Source organism: Cavia porcellus, unplaced genomic scaffold, assembly GCF_034190915.1.
Source record: "Cavia porcellus strain 051 isolate PalLab524CR breed Dunkin Hartley unplaced genomic scaffold, mCavPor4.1 scaffold_5, whole genome shotgun sequence".
Classification (NCBI taxonomy): Eukaryota; Metazoa; Chordata; class Mammalia; order Rodentia; family Caviidae; genus Cavia; species Cavia porcellus.
The window spans coordinates 93276480-93301993 of record NW_026947488.1 but is presented as its reverse complement, the minus strand read 5'-3'; the positions used below and the strand labels follow the sequence as shown (position 1 = coordinate 93301993).

The 25514-nt window shown below is 40.3% G+C and overlaps 1 protein-coding gene across 4 annotated transcripts in view; it reads right to left on the bottom strand.

Annotated features, from left to right (window-relative positions):
* Positions 1 to 7117: 7117 nt before the first annotated feature.
* Phkb (phosphorylase kinase regulatory subunit beta) overlaps positions 7118 to 25514 on the bottom strand; it is a 224650-nt gene continuing 206253 nt past the window's right edge. For all 4 annotated transcript variants that reach the window (XM_063249300.1, XM_063249299.1, XM_063249301.1 and 1 more), the window contains 5 exons: positions 19084 to 19218; positions 14379 to 14508; positions 11336 to 11443; positions 8958 to 9098; positions 7118 to 8338 (listed from right to left, as the gene is read on the bottom strand). In XM_063249300.1, the coding sequence (XP_063105370.1) occupies positions 8201 to 8338; positions 8958 to 9098; positions 11336 to 11443; positions 14379 to 14508; positions 19084 to 19218 (652 nt within the window). In that variant the 3' untranslated portion in view covers positions 7118 to 8200. The remainder of the gene's footprint in view (positions 8339 to 8957; positions 9099 to 11335; positions 11444 to 14378; positions 14509 to 19083; positions 19219 to 25514) is intronic.

Genomic DNA, 25514 nt, shown 5'->3' with positions numbered 1-25514 from the left:
TTGAAGTTAGAAAGCAGAACATTTATGTTGGAAGAAAAAAAGTAAGTTCTGCAAGAAAAGTGTTTGATGAAAGACAGAGGGACAACTAAGTAGAAATTTGCCACCAGCAAATTGATACAGGATAGATCTATGCACATGCATACCGCACGTGTGTATGTGTGTAAGTTATCATAATAGAGGTGATATTTAGGGCAAGAGAATTGTTGTTTGAGACAGATACAAGGGAGCAGAGATGATGAATGGGTAAAATGGTGGAGCCAGCGGTATGACAGACAGGTAGGAATATTCTAGGCAGTCAGGCAGGACCAGGCCCTTGGGGAAGTACATGCAGAAGATGAGGGTGCATCGCAGCTGTGGCTGGAGGTGTATCTGTCAGACGCCAGCCCTCGAGAGAGAAATGGAATGACCATGCTGCATGGGTCCCCAGGGGATAACTGGTATCACCTGGTTCAATGAAGTCTAGAGAGGGATCAGTCACCCCAGTGGGTGACCAGGACCCCTGACCGGCCTCTTCCTGAAAATGTCCTTGTTCTTTCCTTGTGCCCTTGCTCTGTAACCTGCTTCTCCATTGGATCACTGTTAACCTAAGCAGTTATATTTCTCATCTTATTGCTTGTAGTTTTGACCCATGATGTCCCCACCTCATGGTTTTGCTCTGTAAAACTTCCTCTGCGAAGTGGGCTTGTTGGCACCCACTTTCGGGTCCCCTCCTATCTCTCAGGAGCTGTCTCTCGCTCAGTAAAATCTTGCTACTCCTAACCTCCATTGTTCCTTAGAATTCATTCTCCAGTTTGGGAGAACATAAACTTGGTGTACCTGATATCTGGCATGTTGGGAGCTAAATTAATCTCCTTATAATAATAGAGAAAAATCTAGCCCACCGGGCTAACTCAAAAGATGAACTTCAAAGAGCAGCAGTGCTTTGTCAAGTGCCTGAAAACATCCAGAAGATGGAGGCCCAGGGCTCAACCAAGTTCTTGAATTCTCTGATTCATCCTATCCCACAGGGATTAGCTGGAGACCAGAAAATGGCTACTTGCAGGCCGCACGCGCCGTTAACTGATGCTGACCAGTAGTGTAACACTGGCAATCATGAGGCTTTCGAGGGGGCTGGGATAAACGTAGGAGCCCAGGAACTGAGCGCACCGAAAAAAGCGAACAGGCTTTGTCCTTTAAATGTAGGTCAGTAAAGTAGCCAAAAAGCAAAGACAGTGAATCTCTTTCATTGAAGATACGTTAATGATTTTAAGGTCTGGATAATCATTCCTTTTTCCAAGATAAGAAAGTGGCAGGAAAAAAAGTCAGATTTATTTCTGCTTGGGCTCATCCTGTTCCTTTTCAACTCTGAGCCTTGCATGCAGCTGACCAGAAGAGACTGTGCTGCCAAACTTCTGAACACTTCCCTTGTAATTTGCAATGTCTCTATCGAAAAACAACTGAATCTGAAAAGCTGCAAATGTGTATTGCATAAAAGATTTGTGATCACAGAACTCACTCTCGAACTCTGAAAACAAATACTTCTCTAAATGAGCCAAGTCCTTCTGCACCCATCATCTTCACTGGGGGCTCAGCTGGTGTCTGACCCAAAATTGCCACTTAAACCTGCTCCTGTGGCTCATTGAGCCACAGCACGGCAGTGAAGTACATTCTTGTTTCTTATTTTCATTCTGTGGGCTTAAAAAGAGAGTAAAACACGCCAGGGCTGTGAACTGCCATGCTTAGTATCTTTTAGTGCTTTTAGCTGGCAGACTACGGCCTGCCTTGTTGGTCAAGTACGTCTCGGGTAATCTTTTTGCAAGAAGTTGAAGCCGCGTTCCAGAGGAAATACACTGTGATGAGGCTTCCCGGTCCTGGAAAACTGCTCCCCCATGTCTCCACCCTGATGTCCCCAAGTAACCTGATACATCACAGAGAACCCAAAGCTGCTTTGATGTGGTCAGGGGCCAGATAACAAGAGTCTTTTCTCAGTCCTGTTTCTTCATGAAGTCTTGTTTCTTCAGGAAGCATCTTTGAACCAGTCATGTTAAACAGAATGGTATCTCCCACATCCTCTGTTTCCTATTTTATGTCGAGTTAAACACTTCTTTAAATTCTAACTAAATGGCATACTTTCTGCTTCCTGGCAGAAGCGACTTGTGTCAATAAAAGGGGTTCCATACACAGAGTGGGGTGTGGAGAGGCTAGAGGCTGTGTTGTAGTGGGTCTGGAGCCCAGACCGAAGCGATGCCGTCGCTGCCACTCGGTCCTGGAACAGGAACAGAGCGGAGCCAGGGATAAGGCAAGGCCTGGGTGCGTCACCACTGCTCACATCCTGTGACGGTTCCAGGGGAATACACCCGGGCAGTCAAGGGCTCCACTGTAATCCTGGAGCACCGTACAGCACAGATGTGGGTGGAGAGCTGGCAGCTTCTGTTTTGTTTTGTACACAGATGTAAATCGCTCGTATTCTGGCTACAGTAGAAGAACACTTCCCTGCTGATTCATGTTGTCTGATGTTTTTGTGGGGTTCTGGTTACACAGTACTGGATCTGGCGCTCTCACTGTTTTGATCTTGAGCCATACAGCCAATCTTCTGATGCACCCCACCCCGCTACTCTTCTGGTAATTCCAAATTATTTTGTATTTTAAATGGCAAACCTTAAAAACTTCATTTCTTGACATATTAACCTTAGAAAATGAAGTGAATATTAACTTCTTGCTGTGAAAGGGAAGGAAATTAGCTCGATTTTACTCCCTCCCTCTCAGCCTTACTGAGTTGTCAACAAGAGCTAGGATTTTTGTCCCAGGCCATTAGTTCTATTATTTTACACTTCGAAGTCTTCCATCTTCATATTGTTAACATTAATTTTATATTTCAATGGATTCAGAACGCACAAACAGTTCTTACAGAAATTAAGTCTCTGCCACCACATTCTTTACATGGATTCTTTTGGTTGAGCAGATCTAGTAAAAAAATCTTCCAGAAAGGCCCATATTTGTTTTGATTCCAGAGTCTTTGCATATTTAAAAACTCTTTACTTGGTTTTACAGTGGTTGAGGTAAACCACCCCAGTTCACACTGACTGTTGGACTTGTGTGGAGAACCTGCACCCTGAGGACAGCTCCAGCTTTAGTGGCTCTGCTCAGCTTTCGTTTTCGCCTTGAACTTCCCCAGGAACAGCTCTGAGACGTGTTTCAGTGTTGCTCATTCTCTTCAGAATTGTTTTGGAAACATGATCCATTTTCTTTATCTGCAGATTTAGTTTCTTACGTATGGGAATTTTTCACTTACCTCTTTTTTCCCTGTGCTAACTACAGCCTTCTCTCCTGCCAGTTTCTTTCTGTTGGGAGCACACCTGCCCTCCATTTCTACTCTTTTCCATCCTCATCAATACGACTCGTCCCAGGGGTCCTACAAACACAGGGCTCTTAAGAGTCTGCGCATGGGAGTCACACAAAGGGTAAAATTAAGAGGAGGACCGGATGCTTGGAGCTTAAATCATTTCTTCATGAAAGAGAGCTAAGTGGTGGTTGTAAGCAGTTTTAGAGGACAGTAAGTGACTTTAGTGGGGATGAAGGAGCCTGAAGAACAGACAACAGTCGGGGACAAGATGGCTGGCTCTGGGTGTCAAATCTAGTTTCTTCTAGTAAGTCGGTCTCCTGGGGGAGCCAACCTTAGGCAGACAGGGAAATGTCAGAGATGCCCCTTCCTGTGCTCCAGGACAGTCACGGGGAGAGTCAGAGACCTTGGTTCTCCTTTAGTATAAAGATTTACAGTATCAAAGTACCATTCTTTGGGATACTGTTTTCTGAGCCCCAACACTTCTCCAACCTGCCTTATTTTTATTCATGATATTACAAGCCATTGTATGTACACAAACCCACACAAAATGTAGTTTTCTGAGGAAACTTGCAGCCCCTTCCCAGCAGAACAGTGGCTGGAAGAACCAAATTGATGGTAAGTACTTTACGAAACTATCTCAAGTTTTTCCTTTGTATCTCCTATTCTATTTCAACTGTGTAGATTCTGTCCTTTGCTCTAATTTATGAAACTTGTTTTCCAAGGTCTGGTTTCCTTTCTATCACATTATATTGTCGTAGAGTTCTGTTTTCATTGATTTTTCCCCCTCAATTTCTTTTAGAGTATAGGACATTTTTGTGAAGAATGCTAGAGTACATTTGCTTTCAGAACAGGTCCTGTACGCATTTTCCTGTATTCTGTAGAATTCACAGGCAGTTTCTCTCCATGACTAGCAAAGCCTTATGAGTGCCCAGTTACAGTGTGGGTGGCTCCTTGTACTCCTGCCTGCCCAATCTGCACTCTAGCTGTTTCCAGCTAAGTCTCTCCCTCACAGGAAATAAGACCAATTCAGGAGGATGCAGCGCTAGACAGCCAGAAAGATCAAGAGAAAAATACTAGTCCACGAACAGGCTGGGCATGTAGCTCAGTGGTAGAGCACTAGCCCTGCATGTGCGAGGTCCTGGGCTGATCTCCATTCAGTACTGCAAACCATCAACAAAAACCAGAAAGTAGAGAGGAAATGGGCTGGTGACGAGCCTGGCTTTAAGATCTCAACTCCTAGTGAAATATAAGGGCCAAAAGGCATTTGCTTCACACTTTTCTTTGCTAGCTAGGTGTGCAGAGGAAACTTCTTGGGAAATGGGAGTGATGAATAGAGAATTTGCCCAAGACCAATCATTTCTGTTATAAGTTAAATGAACAAACAAACTCACAAACACCAAAGCAAAGTTTACTGTTTTGAAACAAACACAAAGAAAAGCAGAGTTTATTGTTTGGCAGAATGCTCCATGTAAGTCATTGTTCTTGGATAAAGGACCTAGGTCCCTGAAGAGGCAGACTGAATTCAGGTCAGACCATTGAAACAACAAACAGGAAAAAATGGGTGGAGGTAGTGTCATCAATCCAATCTCCACTGCCCACGAACTCCAGCCTCCCAGGTGACAAGACTCGGGTCTAGGCCACCAGTTCTCTGAAGAGCTTGTGCTGGAAGTAACCAGCTCTGGGGAATCAGGGTACCCTTTACAGCTCATCAGACTCCATCCCAGGTGAAAAGCCAAAATGCCACCCCAAAGAGCTTTTCCCTTTCTTGGGGAGCAGGACAGTGGCAGTAATGTGGTTTGTGCATCACCCATGGTGCCCAGTGGGAGGGCAGCTGGGAGCAAAAACCCAGTTTACTCGAGCTGGGTCCTCGAGTGAAGCTGCTCCTGCTCAAAGAGCTGTTCTGTCTTGCATTTACGACATTGTGTGCCTAGAAGGGTGCCTGAAAATGGTCTCTTCTCTATCTGGGGGCTGGCAGATCCCTGCTGGAGAAGAAAGTGGATGCTGTGAGGCGGGGAAGACTGCAACTCTGGAAGAATATCCTCCCACTGATGGTGACCCAACACTCATCTGATTCTCTTCAAATTCATGAGGGCTTTCATAGTTCAGTAACCTTGTCCTGTACGCTTTGTGGAGGCTAGAGGACAGGAGCCGGATTCTAATTCCAGTGGCTCTTCCGTCTTCTTAGTGCTTCACAGAGTTTATGGTGTGAGGCTGTACAGCTCCCACTGTTTGAATGCTAATGGAGGTGTTTTGCTGATCTGGTCTGATTTTCCACTCACATTTCCAGTTTCTGAGATGGGGGCTTTTATGATCTGGCCACATGCTACTAATTCTACTTCCAGCCTCTCTGATTTAAATGGGGTCTCTCTGTGTTGCTGTAATTGTTTTCACATTATGTTGACTCTTGCACTTTTATATGCTGTCTATTCAAAATGCATGCTCACAAAGAGCTGACAGCATGTCTGAATCTACTCCTGAAGAGTTCTGTTGAAAATTTAAATGTATTCAGGTGCTCAACACATGTTTATTGGCATCTACAAGGCACTGAGAACTTATCACATATTGAATTTGACATCAAGATGATCCCATTCTGATTTTTAAAAACTGATACATGACTTTTTAAGACCTAAATAAAATGGCAGGAAATATGGGGAAACATTGTGTTCCTTAAAATGATGCTTTGGAAGTGTAGTTGAATTTGAAATTCAGCCAGGAGTTTCCAACAGACGTTGCTTGTACAATAAACTTACACAGTGAATCTGCCTTTGGATAGAGGAAGCTTTAAATCAGATTTAAATCTTGCCATGTCTGAAAGAATGTGCTAATATTTTCAGTCAGCCTCCAGCGCAGCTGGTAAAGCATTTGGGCTCGGCAGGCCCAATGGGACTTCTAAATTTCATGAGTCCTGTGTTCTAGTTCTTACTACCTTTTGCTTTTCTGATCAGAAAGCACATACATATTGCTTTCTGATTAGGTGAACTTCAAGATTCACAAATACCAAAATCTCTTTCAGAATAATAAATTTTGAGTATCATCAAAGCATAGAATTGATACATGGGCTGCAGGTTTTGAATGCTTTCAGTAGCAGAGGAAAACAATTTTACATTTGTAATATTTAAGAAAGAAGCTAACATACTTCTGCAAATAATGTTTGGTTCAACTTAGCAGTTTTCTGGCAACTTGGCTCAGGTAATCAAAAGAAACTTAACAAAAAATTATACAACAGAGCCTGTGCTTCCTTCTCTCCTCCATCCCTCCTCTCTCCCTGCTTCCGCCTCTCTCCCTCCCATTCCACTTTCCCCAGACCCAGATTCTTCAGGGGTTCAGGCTTACGCTGTTTTCTTCTTCATGCTTAAGTTTTGTAAACTAGGTTCACTGTTCAAGGCCATCTTATTGTGAATTGTTTTAATGTACTGGTTGAAGTGATTTAATTCTCTTTCTCATATTTCTCTTTTTAAGGTAGTTGGTAAAGTCGGACTTTCTATTTCCCTCCTACCTAGTGTGCACACAGTTTCTTACAGAAGACCCAGACGCAGTACCCTGAAGTCAGGAGAAACCAATTGACTTCTCCACGTGCTCACTCCCTACTTTGCTGCCGACTGCCTTGTTATGGAAACCTCCTGTCTTCCTGCCCTTCATCCTTTTAGGACTCTACAAATGGACAGGACTCTTCATGTGGAAAATCTGATTACTCAGGTGAAACTCTTTAAGACTGGCCAGAAAAATAATTCTCTTTGGGACTGTGGCTCAAATTAATGCACTTCATTGTAACATTTAGGAAATACATTCATAAAATTCAACTGTTTAATATTTTAATTTTTATTAATTTTGCTTAAGTATATTTGATAGCAAAAATGTATAATGGTAAGTACTACAGATTATTTTTCACTCTATGTCCAAAGCCACTAGATGAGAATGTTCAGGAGCATTAAACTCAATATTGTGAGCTTGAATAAGCAATCTGTCCAGATACATTAATTCAGAAATAAAATTTAATGACATTTAATTTTGCTTTTAGAAGGTTAATAGTCCTAAGTTTAACATACTTCTGAATCAGCCTAAATATGTTCTGTATTGATTGGTAATTGAAAGAAAATGTCTGATAAGGCACAGATTTATATATTAGATTTCAGTGCAATTCTGATACCTCACACAAACACAAAACCACAGTCAGGTGCTCAAGGTAAAAATTGTACAATTGCTTTATATACTAAAATACTAACATCGCGGTTTCTGAAACTCAGCTGCCTCCTTGGCCTTCAGGATGCGCACTACCATCATCTAACATGACAGTGCCACTTCCAGATGCTCTCACTTCTCCAGTACCTTTTGATTCACAGTAAGCATTACTAGTTGGCTAATTCATTTTAATGGCAGAAAGGTGCAAGTTCAGTCTAAAGAGCAATGATTCATTTTAATGCAGCTGTATTTTCTCTGTCTCACCTTTCTTTCCTTCTTCCTTTCCTCTCTCTTCCTTTTCACTCAGTCTTGCTATGTAGTCCAAGCTGTTCTTGAACAGTGATCTTCCCTGCCTCAGCCTCCCGAGTGCTGGGATATCAGGTGTGCACCACCACGTCCAGCTCTGATGAACTCTTTGATTATAAAACATGCAGCAATGATTTTTCAATTCATAAGCTATTTCTATTGTCCAGAGAAGGCTACTGTAGCTGGCATAATGACGAAGATGAATCACTTGATTAAAACATTTCTCACCATTAGATTGGCGATGACATGCAAGAGGTCCACTGCTTTGCCAGGCCACGGCAACCTCCTCACCATCATAAGCAGTGAGTGAATGGCTGCCTGGAGGAAGCTGTAGCACGAACCTCCACACACTGCTGCACAGTCAGTCTCAGCAGAGCCCCTTCTACCTTCTCACTAGCTAACCAGACAAGAGTCCTCACTGCTTGCCTTGACTTCTCCTTCCAGCAGCAAATTCATCACAGCCTTTGTCAAATAGCTGCATGTTCCTCTTTTTCCCAGGGGGGGAGTGTTGTAAAAGGAAGTCATGTCATCCTACAAAGGAAAACAGAGAGCAAGTTGTTTGATATTTTGTGTAGAGTTGACAGGTAAAATCACTGTCAGCCCAGAGGGAAAAATAAAGATTTCCTTATGGAAAATACAAGCTTTCTGGGTTTTTCTTTCATTTTCTTGAGGCATCTGCTTAGCACATAAAACGAAGTAGACATTTTTAGTACTCTCTTCTTTGCTGATAATTTTTATTTACTTAGCAAACCTTTACAAAGATGAGTATCAAATATTAGGCAGGGAGCCTAGAAGGAATCAGATTAGGTAGTAAACAGTACCAATGCAGCTTGCATTTTCATCTTCCTCAGAAATTAATTTCATAGCTTTTTGAAATCAATGACTCTTCCTTGGTTAAAAAATTTTTTTAATTGCCAACTATATAAAGAAAATTGATCTATTCCTAGATTGTTTTGTTTGAACTTCATAGGTGAAGTAATTAAATCAATTAGTAATTAGTAATTAAATCAAAAGTAACATTAATTCCTCAAAGAAGTCAGACTGCCTTTATTTTGTACTTTGCAATGGTTTATGAGCTAAATGATAAAAGATTAAGGATATTTTGAAGAATTGAGACAAAGCTGCTTTCTACAAAAAGCTGTTTACTTACTTGTTTTTCAATTTCTTTTAGTCGACTCTCATCTTTTTGAAATTCATGAAATGCTTCTTTTACCAGTTTGTCTAGATCCACTTTGTCTTGAAATTCTAGCTCAGGGTTTCTTTCCAGTACAATGGAAACCACCATTAGTAACTAGAAAAGAGAGACATTGAAAGCCGGTTAGGAACCAGAGCAGTGACATATGCTGGACATGTTTTTATTCTTCATCAGTGTGATGGAAGATAGTCTACAGTGTGATGGAAGATAGTCTACAGTGTGTTCTATGTGAGGGTAAAGATCACCTATGGATGGAACCTTCCTGACTTTGAAAATCACTAGTACAAGTTCTATTAGGAATTGTGTATTTCTCATTGCATATGGCCCTAGAAGTATATTTATTTTAATAACTTAATCAAAACTAGTAATTTAGAAAAGTCACTTCCTTACCCTGTAAATACACGCCCTGCTCCATTTACCCATGTCTGAGCTCTGCTAGGCATCGACCCTTGTTGGTAAGACACGAAGCAGTGTGCAGCTGAGCAGGATGCTAGGCAAGGGGGCGGGGGCGAAGCCAGAGAGTGGGCCATGGCACCTCAGGGGTGAGGTCTGCTCACCTCAAAATGAGCACAAGTCTGTGATGCTGCTAAATTTCTCAGGGCTTGGCTGTTTTGAAAAATATTTATACTTGAACTGGGGTCTTCTCATGACGTAAATACTAACTGGACTGTGTAAACTATCTTAGTTTACTGCATCAACATCTCTGGCCATGCCACACATTTACATGAGTGGTAATGTTCATGCTAGATGACAAACTCTCCATACAAAGTTTGTGTCTGCTATGCAATGACTGACAAACACTTTCTGATAAGGGTTATATGTCCTTCTTTAAGCAGTGAACAGGACACAAACCTCTTAATTCTTAATTTGAAATCTTTCTGAGTATATTTTATTTAAATGCTTCCACAAGAGAACCTAAAAGAACCAAAAGAAATCCTTCTAGTAAACCCAGGGCTCACAATGTGCGAGACGTGTGGGGCAGGGCTTCAGCTGGAGCATAAGGTCTTGCTAACCCTAACTCTAACCCTAACCCTAACATTACAGGGAAATTTCTTCTGCAAAAACAGTGGTCACTTGGTCAGTGACAAGGAGTTAAATCCACTTTAGGTCCCAAATGTTAGGCACTAATCGTGGGAGGAGGGTAACGTCACCACACAAGGAAGGTATTTGCCCTTTCAATAACTGCATCTAGGCCGGGCATGGTGGCTCACGCCTGTAATCCCCGCGCTCAGGAGGCTGAGGCAGGAAGATCTTTGTAAGTTTGAGACCAGCTAGGCTACAAAGTGAGCTCAAGGCCAGCCTGAACTGCATAGTGAGATCTTGTCTCAAAAAGACAAAAAATAAATAAATAAAATAAAAAAAATACCTGCATCTGTCCCTGACTCAAGTCCCATTCTCCTGTTCTACGGAACTGATCATCATCTGTTAACCGTCTGGCACGTTTCGGGGCTGCAGAGATGAGGTCGAATTGCACTCAGCTTTGACTGCAGCTCTAGAAATGCTGCCTTACTGGAGGTGATGTATCCAGTTTACCACTTGCTGCTCATTTCTGTTCTAGATGTTATCTACCTTCAAGAAACATAGTTAGGCTGGGGATTTAGCTCAGTGGCTCGAGTGTTTGCCTTGTAAGCTTGAGGTCATGAGTTCCATCCTCGATGTCAAAAACCAAAAACCAAAACACACACAAAAAACAAAAAACAGAACACAAAGTCTGATGGACACATTCCAAGAGAAAAGACAAAGTGCGTCATCTGGGAGTTCATCATATACCTGAGGTAATTTTAAGGTAAAAAAGGGCACATGTGCATGTACCTGTGCACTTTATCACGTAACTTACATAAAGCACTGGTACAGCACAGTTCCATGTCTGTCCTACACAGCTGTACTTGCAAAGATGCCCTCTGAAAGACCAACTGTGACGAGCTCCTGCTGGTGGGGTGCTGGGAAAGTTTTTGTTTTCTATGATTTTCTAGACTATTGAAACTTTCTAGAACAATAATGTGTTATTTCTGTACACAGGGAAAAACTGAAAACAAATTACAGAGACACAGCTCCTTTTCTCTCACTGGGATGTTGCTGATGCCCCTGCTGCCTGGGGTCAGAGTGCCACCGAGAGGCAGGGCTCCCTGTTTTCCCACCCAGAGGGCTGTCGCTGTTTGAGTTGCTGTGCACGTTGGCTAGGCTCAAGGGTGGCTGTCTTCTGGAAGGCTCTGCTGAGAGCTGAGAGTAAGTGAGGGATGAAGTTCACCCTCTCCAGGGCAGTTTTCCTAGGCTAGTTTTCAGGGAGTAGACCGAAAGCATGCCTTCAGAAATCTGTATTTTTAAATACAAACCTCCACAATGATCTGCCTGTACTTTGGCTGGTCAATATTTCCCAACATGTCTTCAACAAGGAGAGAAAAATTCATCTCATACATGGTCATATCTGATAGGGTTGGTTGCTGAAAAAAAAAAAAAACTCCACATTAACATGATGCTGAATGTCATACTCTGGTTCTCACTTAGTACAAGAATTTCATTTTCTAATCAATAGTCTTTCAATTTCTATAAAACCTTAGAGAGCATTTTCATTTCTATGACCGGATTTTATATATGTCAAACTACTGGAGCCAGTAAGCTGATTACTGTAATAAATTAAACCTCCCATTTTTAGTACTTCTCTTCATTAATATTTTTTAGAGGAAAATACTATATTAGAAGGCCACTTCAATACAAGACCGGGGCAGCCCAAAATTGAGACAACAAATCAAGTTTGTACTGCTATCACAATTAAGATGGGGAGTTAAGCTGTCAAATTTTACCACACCAGTCATTTGCTACTGAATTCATATAACTTCTGTGACAGGTCCTTTCTGAGCTGGTAGCACAAAATACACACAAGCAAGAAAAACAGCATTATATGCAGAAATGGCAAGGAAACAGAAAACAAAAGCACAACTAAAAGAATTTTCTCTATTCTAAGCTTTATCTTCCATTTATGACAACAGTATTATACAATCTTCCATTCATTTTTCACTACCAAATAAAAGCAGGAAGTAAACTCAAATTCAAATTGAAATCTGGGCATGGGTGAGCAACTCTCAGAAGATGAGACGGAAGAATTCAAGTGTTATACTTGTGTGGACAGGTCATCAGCAGAACCGCTAGCAGAGAGGAGACAGACTTAACTGCTTTTGTCTTACTGAAGATTCACCTTGATGTTAACCATGGCTTCAGAACAGTGTGCATCTACTTACTATTCCAAATGGGACTGAGGGGTCCCTTGACTGTCCCCTTCCAATCAAGTTATTGCAAAGTTGTTCAGTGGCTGTAGTAACCTCAGTCCTGTACTCAGTACATCTGAATCGACGGTCCATATAACCTAACATGTTGTTGATGTTCACATAAACTACCAGTTTGGAAAACATGAAACCCAGTTACCAAATATACTTATTGTAATTGTTTAGAAGTCTAACAATGGGGTTAACAAAGTAACAGAAGGAAGATCCTTTCATGGTTTTACATTGATGTCCTTTTAATCTATCTCATTTAAAATCATGTGAGCCCCCAGGCAACTATGACAAGCCTACAGGAGAGATAATACACTTGCCTTACTACCTACTCATCTAAGAGGAATTAGGATTAAGAAGTGCAGCACAGAAGACAGAAACCAAACTGCCAGGAGTCAATCCTGGGCCTGCTACCTACTAGATGTAACCTTGGGGAAATCGTTTGGCTGTACTTTAGTTTCCTCATTGTCAAGTGGGAATAATAAAGCACTTTTCCCACAAAATTACTGTGATGATTACCTGTGCGTTTGAAAAGTACATGCAGCATACCAATATTTAGCATGTATCTACTGTTACTGTTAGCACACGGAGGATGCTAACCAGAGAATCAGTGACACCAGGGAAACATTAGTGGGCTGAGACAGGGCACTGCCTGGATGGGTAGGGATGAGGCTTCTAGAGGCCGTCAGATGCTCACAGCAGGGACTCTGCCTGTACTTCCAGGAGAAAGGGTCACTCCCACAGCATAGCATGGACAGAAGGGCTTAAATAGCTACACCAGCAAGTAAATAAAACCAGCTGAAGTCCCAGAGTGACGTGAAGCAATGCTGGCGAGCCTGTGCTACACGGGCTGAGTGGGCCTTTGGTTATCACTGAAAGTTCAAAAAGGCTTGCCATCTCTGACCGAAAGGCTTTCACTCTCCTGCTGGAGGAAGAAATACATTCACGTAATTACGTGAAAGGTTAAAAAGGTTTCATTGAAAGGTTCACACCACACACACTCAGTCCTTCTTCTTAAAAAAGAGCACACCGATTTCCCTGTCTGCCCAAGGGGATCCTTGTTTATATGTAAAGGAAGGGTGAGGGCCGGGGATTAGCTCAGTGGCACAAACACCTGCCTGGCAAGTGTGAGGTCACGAGTTCAACCCCTAGTGCCAAATAGAAAAGCAGTAGTAAAAGCAGGGTGTGTGTGCACCACACTCATATTAGAAAACATGTTATCTGTATAAAAAGCCATGCCAAAATTAATTTGTTTCAAGTTTCAATATTAGAAATAAAAATATACTATTTTTTTTTGTGTACAAGCAGAATAACTTCGATGCCAGAATTAAATAAAGATCATAATCATACCAAAGAAACAAGCTAGTTTAAGTAACTTGGGAAACCAAACACAGGAAAGGACAATGACATTTACCTGGACCACAGGTAAGTTACACTATCTGAGGTAAAATAAGTGACTGACTAACTGCATTTTTACATTCCATACAAGCAGCACATGCAATGTAGTGATTTCCTTATCTACTGTGTGACCTAGCTGCTCAGGCTGACCAGATTCTTCTCTTGCAATATACACTTTACTGACTGTGGGGTCCCCCGGCACCGGCCCACCACTACCTTGGGTGGTAAGGAGACAGCCCTACCTAAAGCCACTATCTGAAATTCACCCCCAAGCCCACAGGGAAGGAAAGCTCGCTCTGCGAGGTTTGGCCACGTGGTGCCTCTTAAGACAGCTTTCTTGGGATACCTGCATATGATAGAAAAGCAAGCTTTTTTGTTTAGAGGGACTCTAAAAATTCAAAAACAAAAGTAACTCAGACACAAGAAATATTTCCAACCCCAATGACTGGACTTCTTATTTTCCAATATTTATTTAGTTTTCTGAGACAGGGTCTTGCTATGTAGTTTACAGTGGTCCTCCTGCCTCAGACTCCCAAGTGCTGGGATTACACCACCATGCTGAGCTCTAGCATGGTCTCTTATCCCTGTAAGCCTCTGGATATCCCTTCTCTGAATACTCACAGAACACTGGAAAGCAGCAAAGCAGCATGCTGAACTCCTTTAGGTCCCTTTGGAGGTCTCTGCCTCACGAAATGTGGTAGGGCCTTACCTGTGGCAAATACTTGCCGGCCACAATGATCCCATCGGGTGTGCGTTCCAGGATTTGCCACACACGGTCATAGAAGCCAGGGGGGGTCCTGTTCAGAGACCCATCGATCTGACGCCTGTTCAGCCAGCACCTGCAGGCCGAAGGAACGCGCCTCAGAACTGACATACACGTCTGTTCTGGCACAGAACAAGGCTTTCAGTGAGGACTTGCTGTCCCAGGAGGGGAAACAATGAAAGCCTGAGCCCATCGACGATACTCATCTGCAGTGTGTTACAAAGGTCAGTAAATATTTCATAGTGAGCATGGAACTTGCAGCCAGGGAGGAAATCTCTAAGATTTTAGGATATTTATTCATTGGTTGATTTTTTTCCCCTGTTATCAGGGATCAAACTCACGACCTTACGCTTGCCAGGCAGGTACTTAGGGCACTGAGCTAAATCCCTGGTTCCTGGAAATCTCAAAGATTTTAAAACATTTAATAGACAAAATGTTATTCTCTTGTAAACTATGAGTTGTTCACTATATGATCAAATGACTTTCTAACAACACAAAGTAGTTCCACTTAAAAACAAACAGCCTTAAGGAAAACAGAAAAATCAAACAGGAGTGACAAACTTCATACTAGATTTCTGTTGTTCTCACATACAATGAAACATAGGCTCTGTGCAAGCACAGAAATCACAGACCTCCATCATTCCTGTACATGTTTTCCACAAGGGTGCTTCATATTTGATGAATGAATAAGGAAGTGCTTGAAAAGCATTATATATAATAAAGTTACCTTGTAATTTATAAACTTTATAAAAGCTTGGTATTTAAATACAGCTAGTATCTCCCGGCTGACACTAAAATGATATAAAATTTTTCATGTCATAATTATCGAACATAGTGATAAGTCAAAATTCTAGGTTGCTTATTATCGTGGATGAAATGTTATAGATACAATACACCATTCACAAACTGCTAAAGATGTAGAATTTGCATATTTCTAAAGAACAGAGTGATGCAGTAGTATATTCTTGCAAAAGCTGAAGAGAGGAACCGGTCTGCATATGCTTTTTACACTTGGCATTTGGAAGGCAGCAGGGTGAGACGTGTAACAACACACAGGAGGCGTGTCATGGCAACGATGTTTCCAGGTGTGACCCAGCTACGCAGAATACAGTAAACAGAAGAGACTTTCTGTCCCTGTGAGGAGGGCCGGTGAAATCTGATAACTTCATAAGAAGAGGCATCTTCTTCCGGTGTACACAGTTTCTTTTAATCACCTAAACTCACACTGTGAGTGCAAAGCTTTCTGAAGTGACGCAAAGGTGTAGGAGCTACTGGTGATTAACAAACACCCCACACCCTGCCTTTCAAAGATGTGTTCCTAGAATATAAAGGGAATGTGAGGGTAGGAATTATTTTGAAATAGCTTTTTAATTGTTTGACATTTTATTTTGAAAAACTTTAGACTGAAGTTACAAAGACACGTTCATAAAGTTATATCCTCTTTACTCAGCTATTCCATTTTTATATAACTACAGCAAATGTACTGAAACCTGGAAATGAGCACTAATATAATAACACTGCTCTATGGACTTTATTCATCAAATTTACCACTAATGTTTGGGTCCAGGACCCCACGTCTCAGAGCGGGGCTGGCTCCTCTAATCGGTGCGTCTACAGCCTTTCCTTACTCCTTCATGACTTTGTCACATTAGACATTTCTGTTGTTCTACAGGATTTTCTCCAGTTTGGGGCTGTCTGATTTTATTTTTCCTTTGGTACCAGGGGTCAAACTCATAATCTCACACTTGCCAGGCAAGTGCTTGTGCTGCTGAGGTAAACCCCCAGCCCCTGTCTGATGTTTTCTTATGACAAGAGTAAAATTATGAATTTTTGGCAAGAAAATCTGGAAGTGATGTATTTTTTCCAATCAATCGTTTAAATGAGTACTGATACTGATGTGTATTACCACAGGAGATGCTAATCTTAATTGCAAGGTAAGAGTCTGCTCAGTGTCTCCACTGTGAAATTACTCCCCCTGCCTTTGCCATGAGTATTTTGAGTGTAAATAATTTTAAACTATACACATTTTTCATTCCTCATATTACTTCCACCCTACAATGGCCTTACCTGCAAGAATTATTACTGTTGTACTTGCCAAATCACGATTTCCAGTATCCTATCTACACGTACTAATTAGCATTCTGCTAAAAGTAACAGTCCCTTCTCTCCCACTACTCACAGCAACATGTACTTTGGGATATTTATCTATGTGTTACAATCCAATCCTATCTTTATTTGTTATGGTGCTCAAATTGTCCCAGCTCTAGTCACAAGAGCTCCGTCCAGTTATCTCCAGTGCCCCACTGACACATCTCACATACTTTGAGATTTTCTAATTTCTGGCACAAGGTGCTTCAGGCTAATCTTGTATTTTTCCTGCCCTGCTTTGAAACCAATCATTTCTACAAGGATGTTGGTTCTGCTCATGAGATAACGCTATTTAGAAAGCAACAGCGCTGAGTGTGTTGGCACATACTTCTACAGCTGAGGAGGGAGGACTGCCATGAGTTGGAGGACTGCCATGAGTTTGAGGCCAACCTGGCTACGTAGTAAGTTCAAGACCAGTCTAAGACAAAACCAAATGATGACAGGAAACAAAACGAAATAAGACAAGGTGAAATGAAACAAAATGTCTAGAAGCACTATCGGGGTACTCTATGTGATCATTACTATCAGGGCTTCATCGTCTCTAGGTCATCTCAGTAGAAAGGGCGAGAAACAATGGCTGTGAATGTATATACACAGATACAGTCACTTCTGTGTCTGTCTAAAAATCCTGAATCCATATAGACATTACCAGTTTCAATCCAGCCTGCATTCTCTTCTTCCTCTATTTATAACACTGCCATTAGTAATGGAAACTCTAATTTTCATTGTGTTTGCCAGGCAGGAGCTCACACCACTGAGCTAAATCTCCAGCCTTACATGTCTGGAAATGTTCATCTATACATCAGCGAGAAAAGCTTTGTTGAGTACAGTATTTGTGTGCAGTTCTTTTTCCTTAGTTTTACCATGTGCAGTCAAAGCAATACTTTCCCGTGGGTCCTCGGTGGTAATGTCGCCCACTGCAGTACCGCTAGCTTCCCTGTCACTGCTAGGTGCACTGTTACCCACCCTGCACACACTTCCCCTTCCTCTCCATCTGCGTCCAACTCTCTAGAGGTGACCAAACATACTAGTGTCTGATCTCTCCTTCCTGCATTTTTCTTACACAAATGCGCAGGTAAGATAATATTTCTTTGTATCTCCTTGTTTCTCCGTGAAGAGCAGCGCACTCGAGAAGTCCTTTTGGATTTTACTGTCTGTACTCATCAGTTATGTATGACAGTGTTATTTGCCACAGTCTTATCAAGTGTTTGTTATACTTTGAAACTTTGCCAGTGTTAAAGATTAGAAATGGTTCCATGTTTTCATTTAATTTGCTCTAATTATGAGTTTGAGTATCTTTTCAGTATCTAAAAGCCATCTTATATGTTTTAAATGAATTTACTAGTCACACTTTTCTCCCATTCATATCTTGAATTTTTGGTGGTTGTTCCAATGTTTAAGAATCTTTGGATATTAGCTCTCTGGGGCATATATTTTGTTCAGCTGTCTCACGACATTATCTTTTGTTATACAAAATATTGTTTTACACTATTACCCTATTAATCTTTTCTTCATTGCCTCTGAGTTGAGTGTTAGAAAGCCTTTTCCAAACCAAAGTTAAAAAGAAAATTGCCTGTGTCTTCTGTTAGCACTTATATAAGTTTATTATTTATATTCAGATCTCTAATCTATCTGGTGTTGATTCTTGTGTATGATATAAAGTATCCAATTTTCTCTTGCAAATGGTTATCCAGTTGTCCTGTCACTACACATTTAGAAAGTCCATCTTTAGTCCAGTGATTTGAGATGTCACCTTCCTCATATACTAACTTTTAAGTAAGTACTGGGGGATCTACTGCTAGAGTTTCTTTTATCTGCAATGGGTCTACTCATCTATTCATACACCAATATCATATTGTTTTAAATAAAGAGTCTATGTTTTAATGTTTATTATGACAAATCTTTCCTTTATGTTTTCTGGTTATGTTTGCATGTCAGTTTTTTTCATATGAAATTCAGTATTAACTTGTCTAATGCATAAAACAGCTGTTAGAATATTATTACAGGTATATTCAACAAAGTTCAGTCCTCAGTTCAGATACAACCCCTAAGTACTTGTTTTGTTCTTATCCTAGGGATAGCACAAGGGAAGTCTCTGGAAGTTCTTAGTCCCAGTGATTACAGTCTATTTAGAGAAAACAAGAGTCACAGGCAACCTACTTAGCTAATGTTACCACATCCAATCCCTTTGGCCAGAAGACTGGGAGAAGCTGCTGCATGATATACATGGGAATTGATCAAAGCAGCATAAAGTATTACATTTTGCACAGAATAGTAAAAAAGGAAATGCTTAAAGACACACCTGAAAAAGCATAAATTTCAAATTAACACAAAATTAAAGACATACATTTTAAGCTGTTTATATCACATTCAGTAACATAAGCCCTATACTATGCTGTGTTTTATTTCTTATTACTATCTTATTAATTTCATACATCTAGCTAAGAAGTATGATGCTTTGTATATTCAGAGTGTCTTGTTGGTAACATAGGGTCCTCGTTACCTTCCACTCTGCTGAGGCTGCAGAATATCCAACAGAAGCTGTTTAACCTCACTAGGTGACAGTTGATACAAGTCTATGGATGGCTTGTCTTTGCCACGGATCTGTAGTTCATACTCCATAGCATGAATGATCCACCTGAGGTAAAACAGAGAGAGGATGAATCAGTAACTCTTGAAGTAAAATCACTTCACGCTTGTCTAAGGAATGCCCTTGACAGCATTGACCCATCCAAAGGGGAATAAAGAAAAGGCCACTTGAATTTCCTGAACCATTGATACGATTCCTTCCATCAAGATGTATGGCATGATTAGACTCTTACAAATGAGATTTGCGCATGCGTAGTTAGGTTGTAAAAATACAAAAATAGGCCAGGCTTCTTAGGTTTTTACTTAGTGAAATTTTACTCATTCAGTCTCATAGTGTACTGCACATAAACTGCTGCCACAGTGTACTTTCTTAACACTTAGACAGACACAAAAAATAAATGCATTTCCGAAATGGGCTCAGATATGCAATTATGTAAATATATATTTTCTAAGGAAAAGCAAACAGGTTTTAAAAAGGAATACCAATTTCCTTTATTTTGCAGTCATTCTTTTGGGATTGGAGGGGACAGAAAAGTATCTGCCTTTGAAACACAAGAATACAATTCATTATAACTTAATTACGGTGCTACATTAGAGTATACTTTGACCACTGTATTTCAGCAAACCTAAAACATTTTATTATTTTATGTGTATTTTTATTTTCCAATTTGAGAAGCTTTTAAACGGTATTTCTCTAGTTTCAACTCATTTCTTTTACGTACTATTTTCTGTAGAAAGAACTCAAATAAACTAGTTATGAAAACCAAAGAAAACTGCAAGCAATACTGCGCCTTAGGGAACCAGAACTCTGCGTGCAGGAAAGCACACAGAGATTTCTACGCTTTCTCCTTAAATCCTCTGCTGAACTCTGTGGACACCTCCCAGCATCAAGGTGAAAGAGATGGTGGGACCTGAGACAGGGTGCTGGTCCTTCCTCTTCTCTTTTGAAGATGTGAACAGACTTTGCCCTGCCACAAAGTGTGGCCCCAATTGCTGCCTCACAAAGAGAAGGGCCTATTACTACGACATAGACTCAAATCTCCAAAACCATGGGCTCACGTAGACTAATGCCATGTGTGGACCTGGTTGTAGATCCTGGTTCAAGCACACTGCTGTAAGAAGTCATTTTGCAGGCAAATGGAGAAATCTGAATATGCACTGAGCATTTTGCGCTATTAAGGAATTGTCACTAATTGTATTGGACATGTCAATTTCATTGCATTCATTAAGAAAACAACCCTTCTAAAGAGACATATACTCACTAAAATATTCAGGTATAATAGTCAAAATGTTTGACAACAAAGGTAAAGCTAATGTAGCACGTATAAATTACTAACAGAGGCTTAAATGCATTTTAGAATGGGTATATGGGGATTCATCCAATATTTCTACTGTTACACATTCAAAATTTTTCACAATGAAAAGCCAAAATAAAAAAGAGACTTATATATCAAATATGTCACCAACTATGTCTCATTGGCAAATTATTTTTCAAATAACAATATACTGCCCATTTAACTTACTTTATAAAATTTTTTTGAGGAACAAATAAGACAATGTATATAAAAAGGTCTTTGAAATCCTAATGGATCATAAAAATGTTAGCGTAATGGTTGTACTATTCTACACTTCTACCAACAATGTAGAAAGTTTCCTTTTTTCCTTGGGGCAAAAACCCAAAATGTAAATAGCAAAATAACAGACACTGGAAAATAGGGAGCTAGGTCTTTTGCAAAAGGGAAGGGAATCAAGAGACGGAGGGAGGAGAGAGGTTAAGGAAGGGAGGGGATGAAAACAGAATTAAAATGTGTAATGTACCAACTCCCCATGGTGAGTGGGATAAAAGTGACAGCAAACTTCTGTTGTATGACTTCGCAAAATCAGGCTAAAGTAGTGTAGCACTGAAAATTTGTAATTCAGGTATTAAAGTTACTTAATCAAGTGCCACATCCAACTAACTTCAGAAGGCATCGTCTTCTAACATAAGTAGCATCTGGGCAGGGGGTTTAGCTCAGCGATGTAAGCACTCGCCTGCAAGCACCAGGCTGTAAATCCAATCCCTGGTACCAAAAAAAAAAAAAAAAAAAAAAAAAAGTAACATTTTCATTTTTAAAGACTTTTTTTTTTAAACTTTATTTCTGTTTTGAGACAAGGTCTTGTTATGGTATGAAGTTCAAGCTGGCCTCAAATTCATAGTGATCCTGCTGCCTCAGCCTCTTAAGTACTGAGCTTACAAGCATGTGACACCATGCCAGGCCTACAAGACTTACTTTATAAAATTCTCCAACAATTTGAGTTATGAAAACTAAACACAGTCTATCCCACTTATCTTTTAAATTTCGTAGCACCATACACAAAGATACAAGGAGACCTACAAGTTTCCCCTTAGATTTTTTCTATTTACAAAGTCGCAGCAGTTTCATGAGCAAATTATAGAAAACACTGTATCCAACAGCTACCAAAAAAAGAAGTTGACTTTATTTTTCTTAACACATTGAGTATAAAGGAATATAATTATTCATATTAATTAAAATATATCTACTCTTCAAAAAATATTGGCCAAACTAATCTTTGTATACCTTAGAATTTTTCAAAAGACTGAAAATATCAAATAGTATTAGACATAAACTACTAATATAGATGTCAAAGACTTAGAATAAATCACCAAGTAACACACTTTAAAAATCAAAGACATTTTATCTATAGTTAGAACTATTAATAAAAAAGTGCTATTAATAAAAAAATATGACTTTTTACCCTCTTTCCCATTGACCAGGTCACAAAATTTCATTTGGCAATTTCAGCATAAAATCACTTACATGCCAAAATGAAGAAAAGAAAACAGAGAAATAGAAAAGGTCAAGAGAACAAAGGCCATCTTTGGACCAGATCTTTATATACTCAGACAGTCTAAAGAAACAGAAATATGGTGTATTTGTCAATAAGCAAATGAGAAGGTGGCAGATCACACAACCCACCAAACCAACCTTCATTCACATCCTGATTTGACTTGAGGTCAACGGGTCTCTAAGAATACTGGAACAATTTGAAATAGTATTCCTGTACAATCCCGGCAATCAGCTAATCCTTTAAAGAACTTGCCTGTACATTTCTGTTGCACATATGAACATTTTTCTTTCCAACATGCTTCAGTCAAGTAGTAAATGAAATCAGACACTATTAGAAAACCAGACAGCTGACATTTTCTGGAAAAACAAAATGCCCTAAAGAATAGCATGATCCTTGACAAGAAAAAAAATAATCACTTTGATATTCTCTCAAGATAATGAGGATTTATGCTGGCTGTAAATGAATGCCTTTCTGTGCAAGCATTTTACTTGGCTCTGTGTTATAAATGGGACTGTTCCTGACCCCCACCATTCCTATGTGGAAGCCCTAGCCCCAGTGTGATAGTGTCTGGAAACTGGGGCTTCTGGGAAGCACTTAGGTAGAGGTGAGGTCTTGAGGGGGCCCTAATCCTGGACTAGAACCTTTCAAGAAAAGACACCAGAGAACGTTGTTTCTCTACCATGTGAACACACAGCAAGAACTCAGCTGTCTGTGAAAACAGCCCTCACCAGAAAGCAAAGTAACTTGCACCCACCTTGACTTTCTAGCTTCATGGAGAAAAACTAGAATCCTGTTTGAGCCCTCTCACTCAAGATAGCCCACGATGGCAGCTCAAGAGGTCTGCTAACACACCACATAACAGGAGATGGGGAAGTTCCAAGAATTCACATTAATGTGGAGAGCACAACAATCCCTTGAGGCAAACTTAGCTTTCGGCCTGGGAGCTGGAGAACTTACTCCACTCTAGGTGTAATCATAAGCGAACAGAGGCAGGAGAGTTCTAGAGTCTCACTTTCTTACCTCACATCCAATGTCTAAAGCAAAGACTTTTGAATGGTGCCAGAATCACTAATTTTCTCTCCTTCATGGTGCAAGTAACACTGCAGTCAGTGTGTTTGACACCAACAGCTTTTCGTAAGCACTGAATGCATGATCCACAGATGCCATTTTGAGCATCAGGGGACAAGACATGTCTAGATCATAACTGCTAACAGAATGTCTTAGCAGGAGGAAACTCAGAGATGACAAAGACCTGATAGCATACATGCTCAGGGTTATCTCCCTCCAAAGCCTGACTGACAGACCTGCTGCAGAAAGCACTGACTCGAGGTCTTCACAATAATGGGCCCGTCAGGAACTTATCTATTTCAACAAGAAAGCTGGTGCACAAATCAATAATGAGACAGCAAATCAAACTATTATCAGACTAGAATACCATTTCTGTGGGCAGGTTAATTTTGTTCACAGGGGTGTCTGATAGTAATAGAGTTGGAGAAATTATATCAGTAGCAATAACCTTGGCAGAAAGAAAAAAGAAACAGTACTCTTGGTTTCAAAAGCAACTGAAATAGCAATATAAATGAACAACTTTAAATTACATATTTTAAGAAAGGTTAAACAGAAATAAAACTAGATAGAGTGCAGATTAATTTTGAGTAAGATGTACTATGGTTATAATACTCTTATCTCTTAATGTTCATTCAACCTGATGAATACTGGCATTTGGAGAAGAATACTGTGTCAAATATGACCCAACAACCAATCTACTTAATGATAATTAGCATTAAGAAGAAATAATGTGAGAAGCAAGACAAAAATACATCTGAAATGCCTTACTGCCCTAAAAAAGAAGTAAAATAAAGAATGTATTCTGTAAATACCCTTCCAACTTTTCTTTTGAGATCATGCTACAGTGACAACAACACACAAAGGACTTACAAACACCTATATATTCAACAATATAAAAAATTTGACAAATACTCTACAAATCAATAACTTGCTCAATTATGAATAATTTGTCTACCAAATTTCAAACAAAATCTTGCAAGGACTACTTCAAGGTAAACTTTGATAAAGAAATGTATTTATTATATATTTGCTGCTGCCAATAAAAAACGTGCAAGGGGCCATTTACTTAAAGTGGAGATCTTAGGAAAGAATTATTAAGAAAAAGTGCAATAGGGCAGAGGCTGGGGATTTTCTCAGAAGCACAGCACCTGCCTGGCAAGTGCAAGGTCATGAGTTTGATCCTCAGTACAAAAGAGAGAGAGAGAGAGAGAGAGAGAGAGAGAGAGAGAGAGGGAGAGAGAGAGAGAGAGAAGAAGAAGGAGGAGGAGGAGGAAGAGGAGGAGGAGAAGGAGAAGGAGGAGGAGAAGAGAAGAAAAAGTACCATAAAATATATAAAATCTTTGCTAAAAACTCAATGGGAGAGGATCAGACTGAAGATCATAAATACATAAAAGGGATAAAAATGTCTTTTTTCCTTTTTAGAATAATACTATCATAAGCTGCAGGATAACTGTCATTCTCTGAAGTTGTCTGAATCACTCTAGAGTAGAAGAATCCTTCTAAAATCTTTCTGTTGATGTGCTGGAACAGCACTGTGTGCACACCCATACGGGGATTTCAGAGTGTTTTCCATGTGTTTCATAAGGACCTATCAGATAATGGAGAGGTGAGACCATGTCTCTCTCTCAGAGAATCTCTTAGGAATTTTGAACTCATACACAAAATGGTTTGAGATCACTCTATTTTTCCCTAAAGAGAATCATTCATGGTTGAATGGCACACCTGTTTCAGAGTGAGTGTTGTGGGAACACAGGGGTCTTTGCAAACCTAAGGCCAAAGTGAGAGACAGAGAGTAGGGAAAAGGGGAGAGAGAAAAAGAGAGAGAGAGAGAGAGAGAGAGAGAGAGAGAGAGAGAGAGAGAGAGAGATAACAGAGACAGCGAGAGATTGGTTGACTGTTTTAGAATAAAGAGGCTCCTTCTATGGATTCTTGAGATTGGTGGTACATAAAAAGAATCCCCCCAGAGGAGTCTTTCTTCTGCTGTTCAAAAGCTACAGAGAAGACTTCGAATTATCAAATGCCACAGTGACAATGTTGAAGTTTAAATTTTTGCAAAATATCTTTACATTCCCTACTCAGACTCACCACTGTCCAATGAGGAAGCCAAATCAGGGAGAGCCTCCCTGCCTCACGGACCAGAGACCTGAAAGACAGATTGGGGGAGCAAGAACTCTAGCCATTTACACCAGTTTCAATCCTTCTTCTTCATCCTGTGACCTTGGGCAAGTTATTTGTTTGCAAATTTCAAACAACTTATCCTTAAGGTTATCTCAGAGGGATTTTATGAGGAATTTAGGCTACCCCAAGGGTCCAGAAAATGGGCTCTCATTAGATCTCTTAATGTGAGAACACGGAAGGCTAACTTTATTTTGCTCAGGATAGGTAAGTTAGAGACAGCAATAGGAATTAAACTCAAGTCTTCCTGCT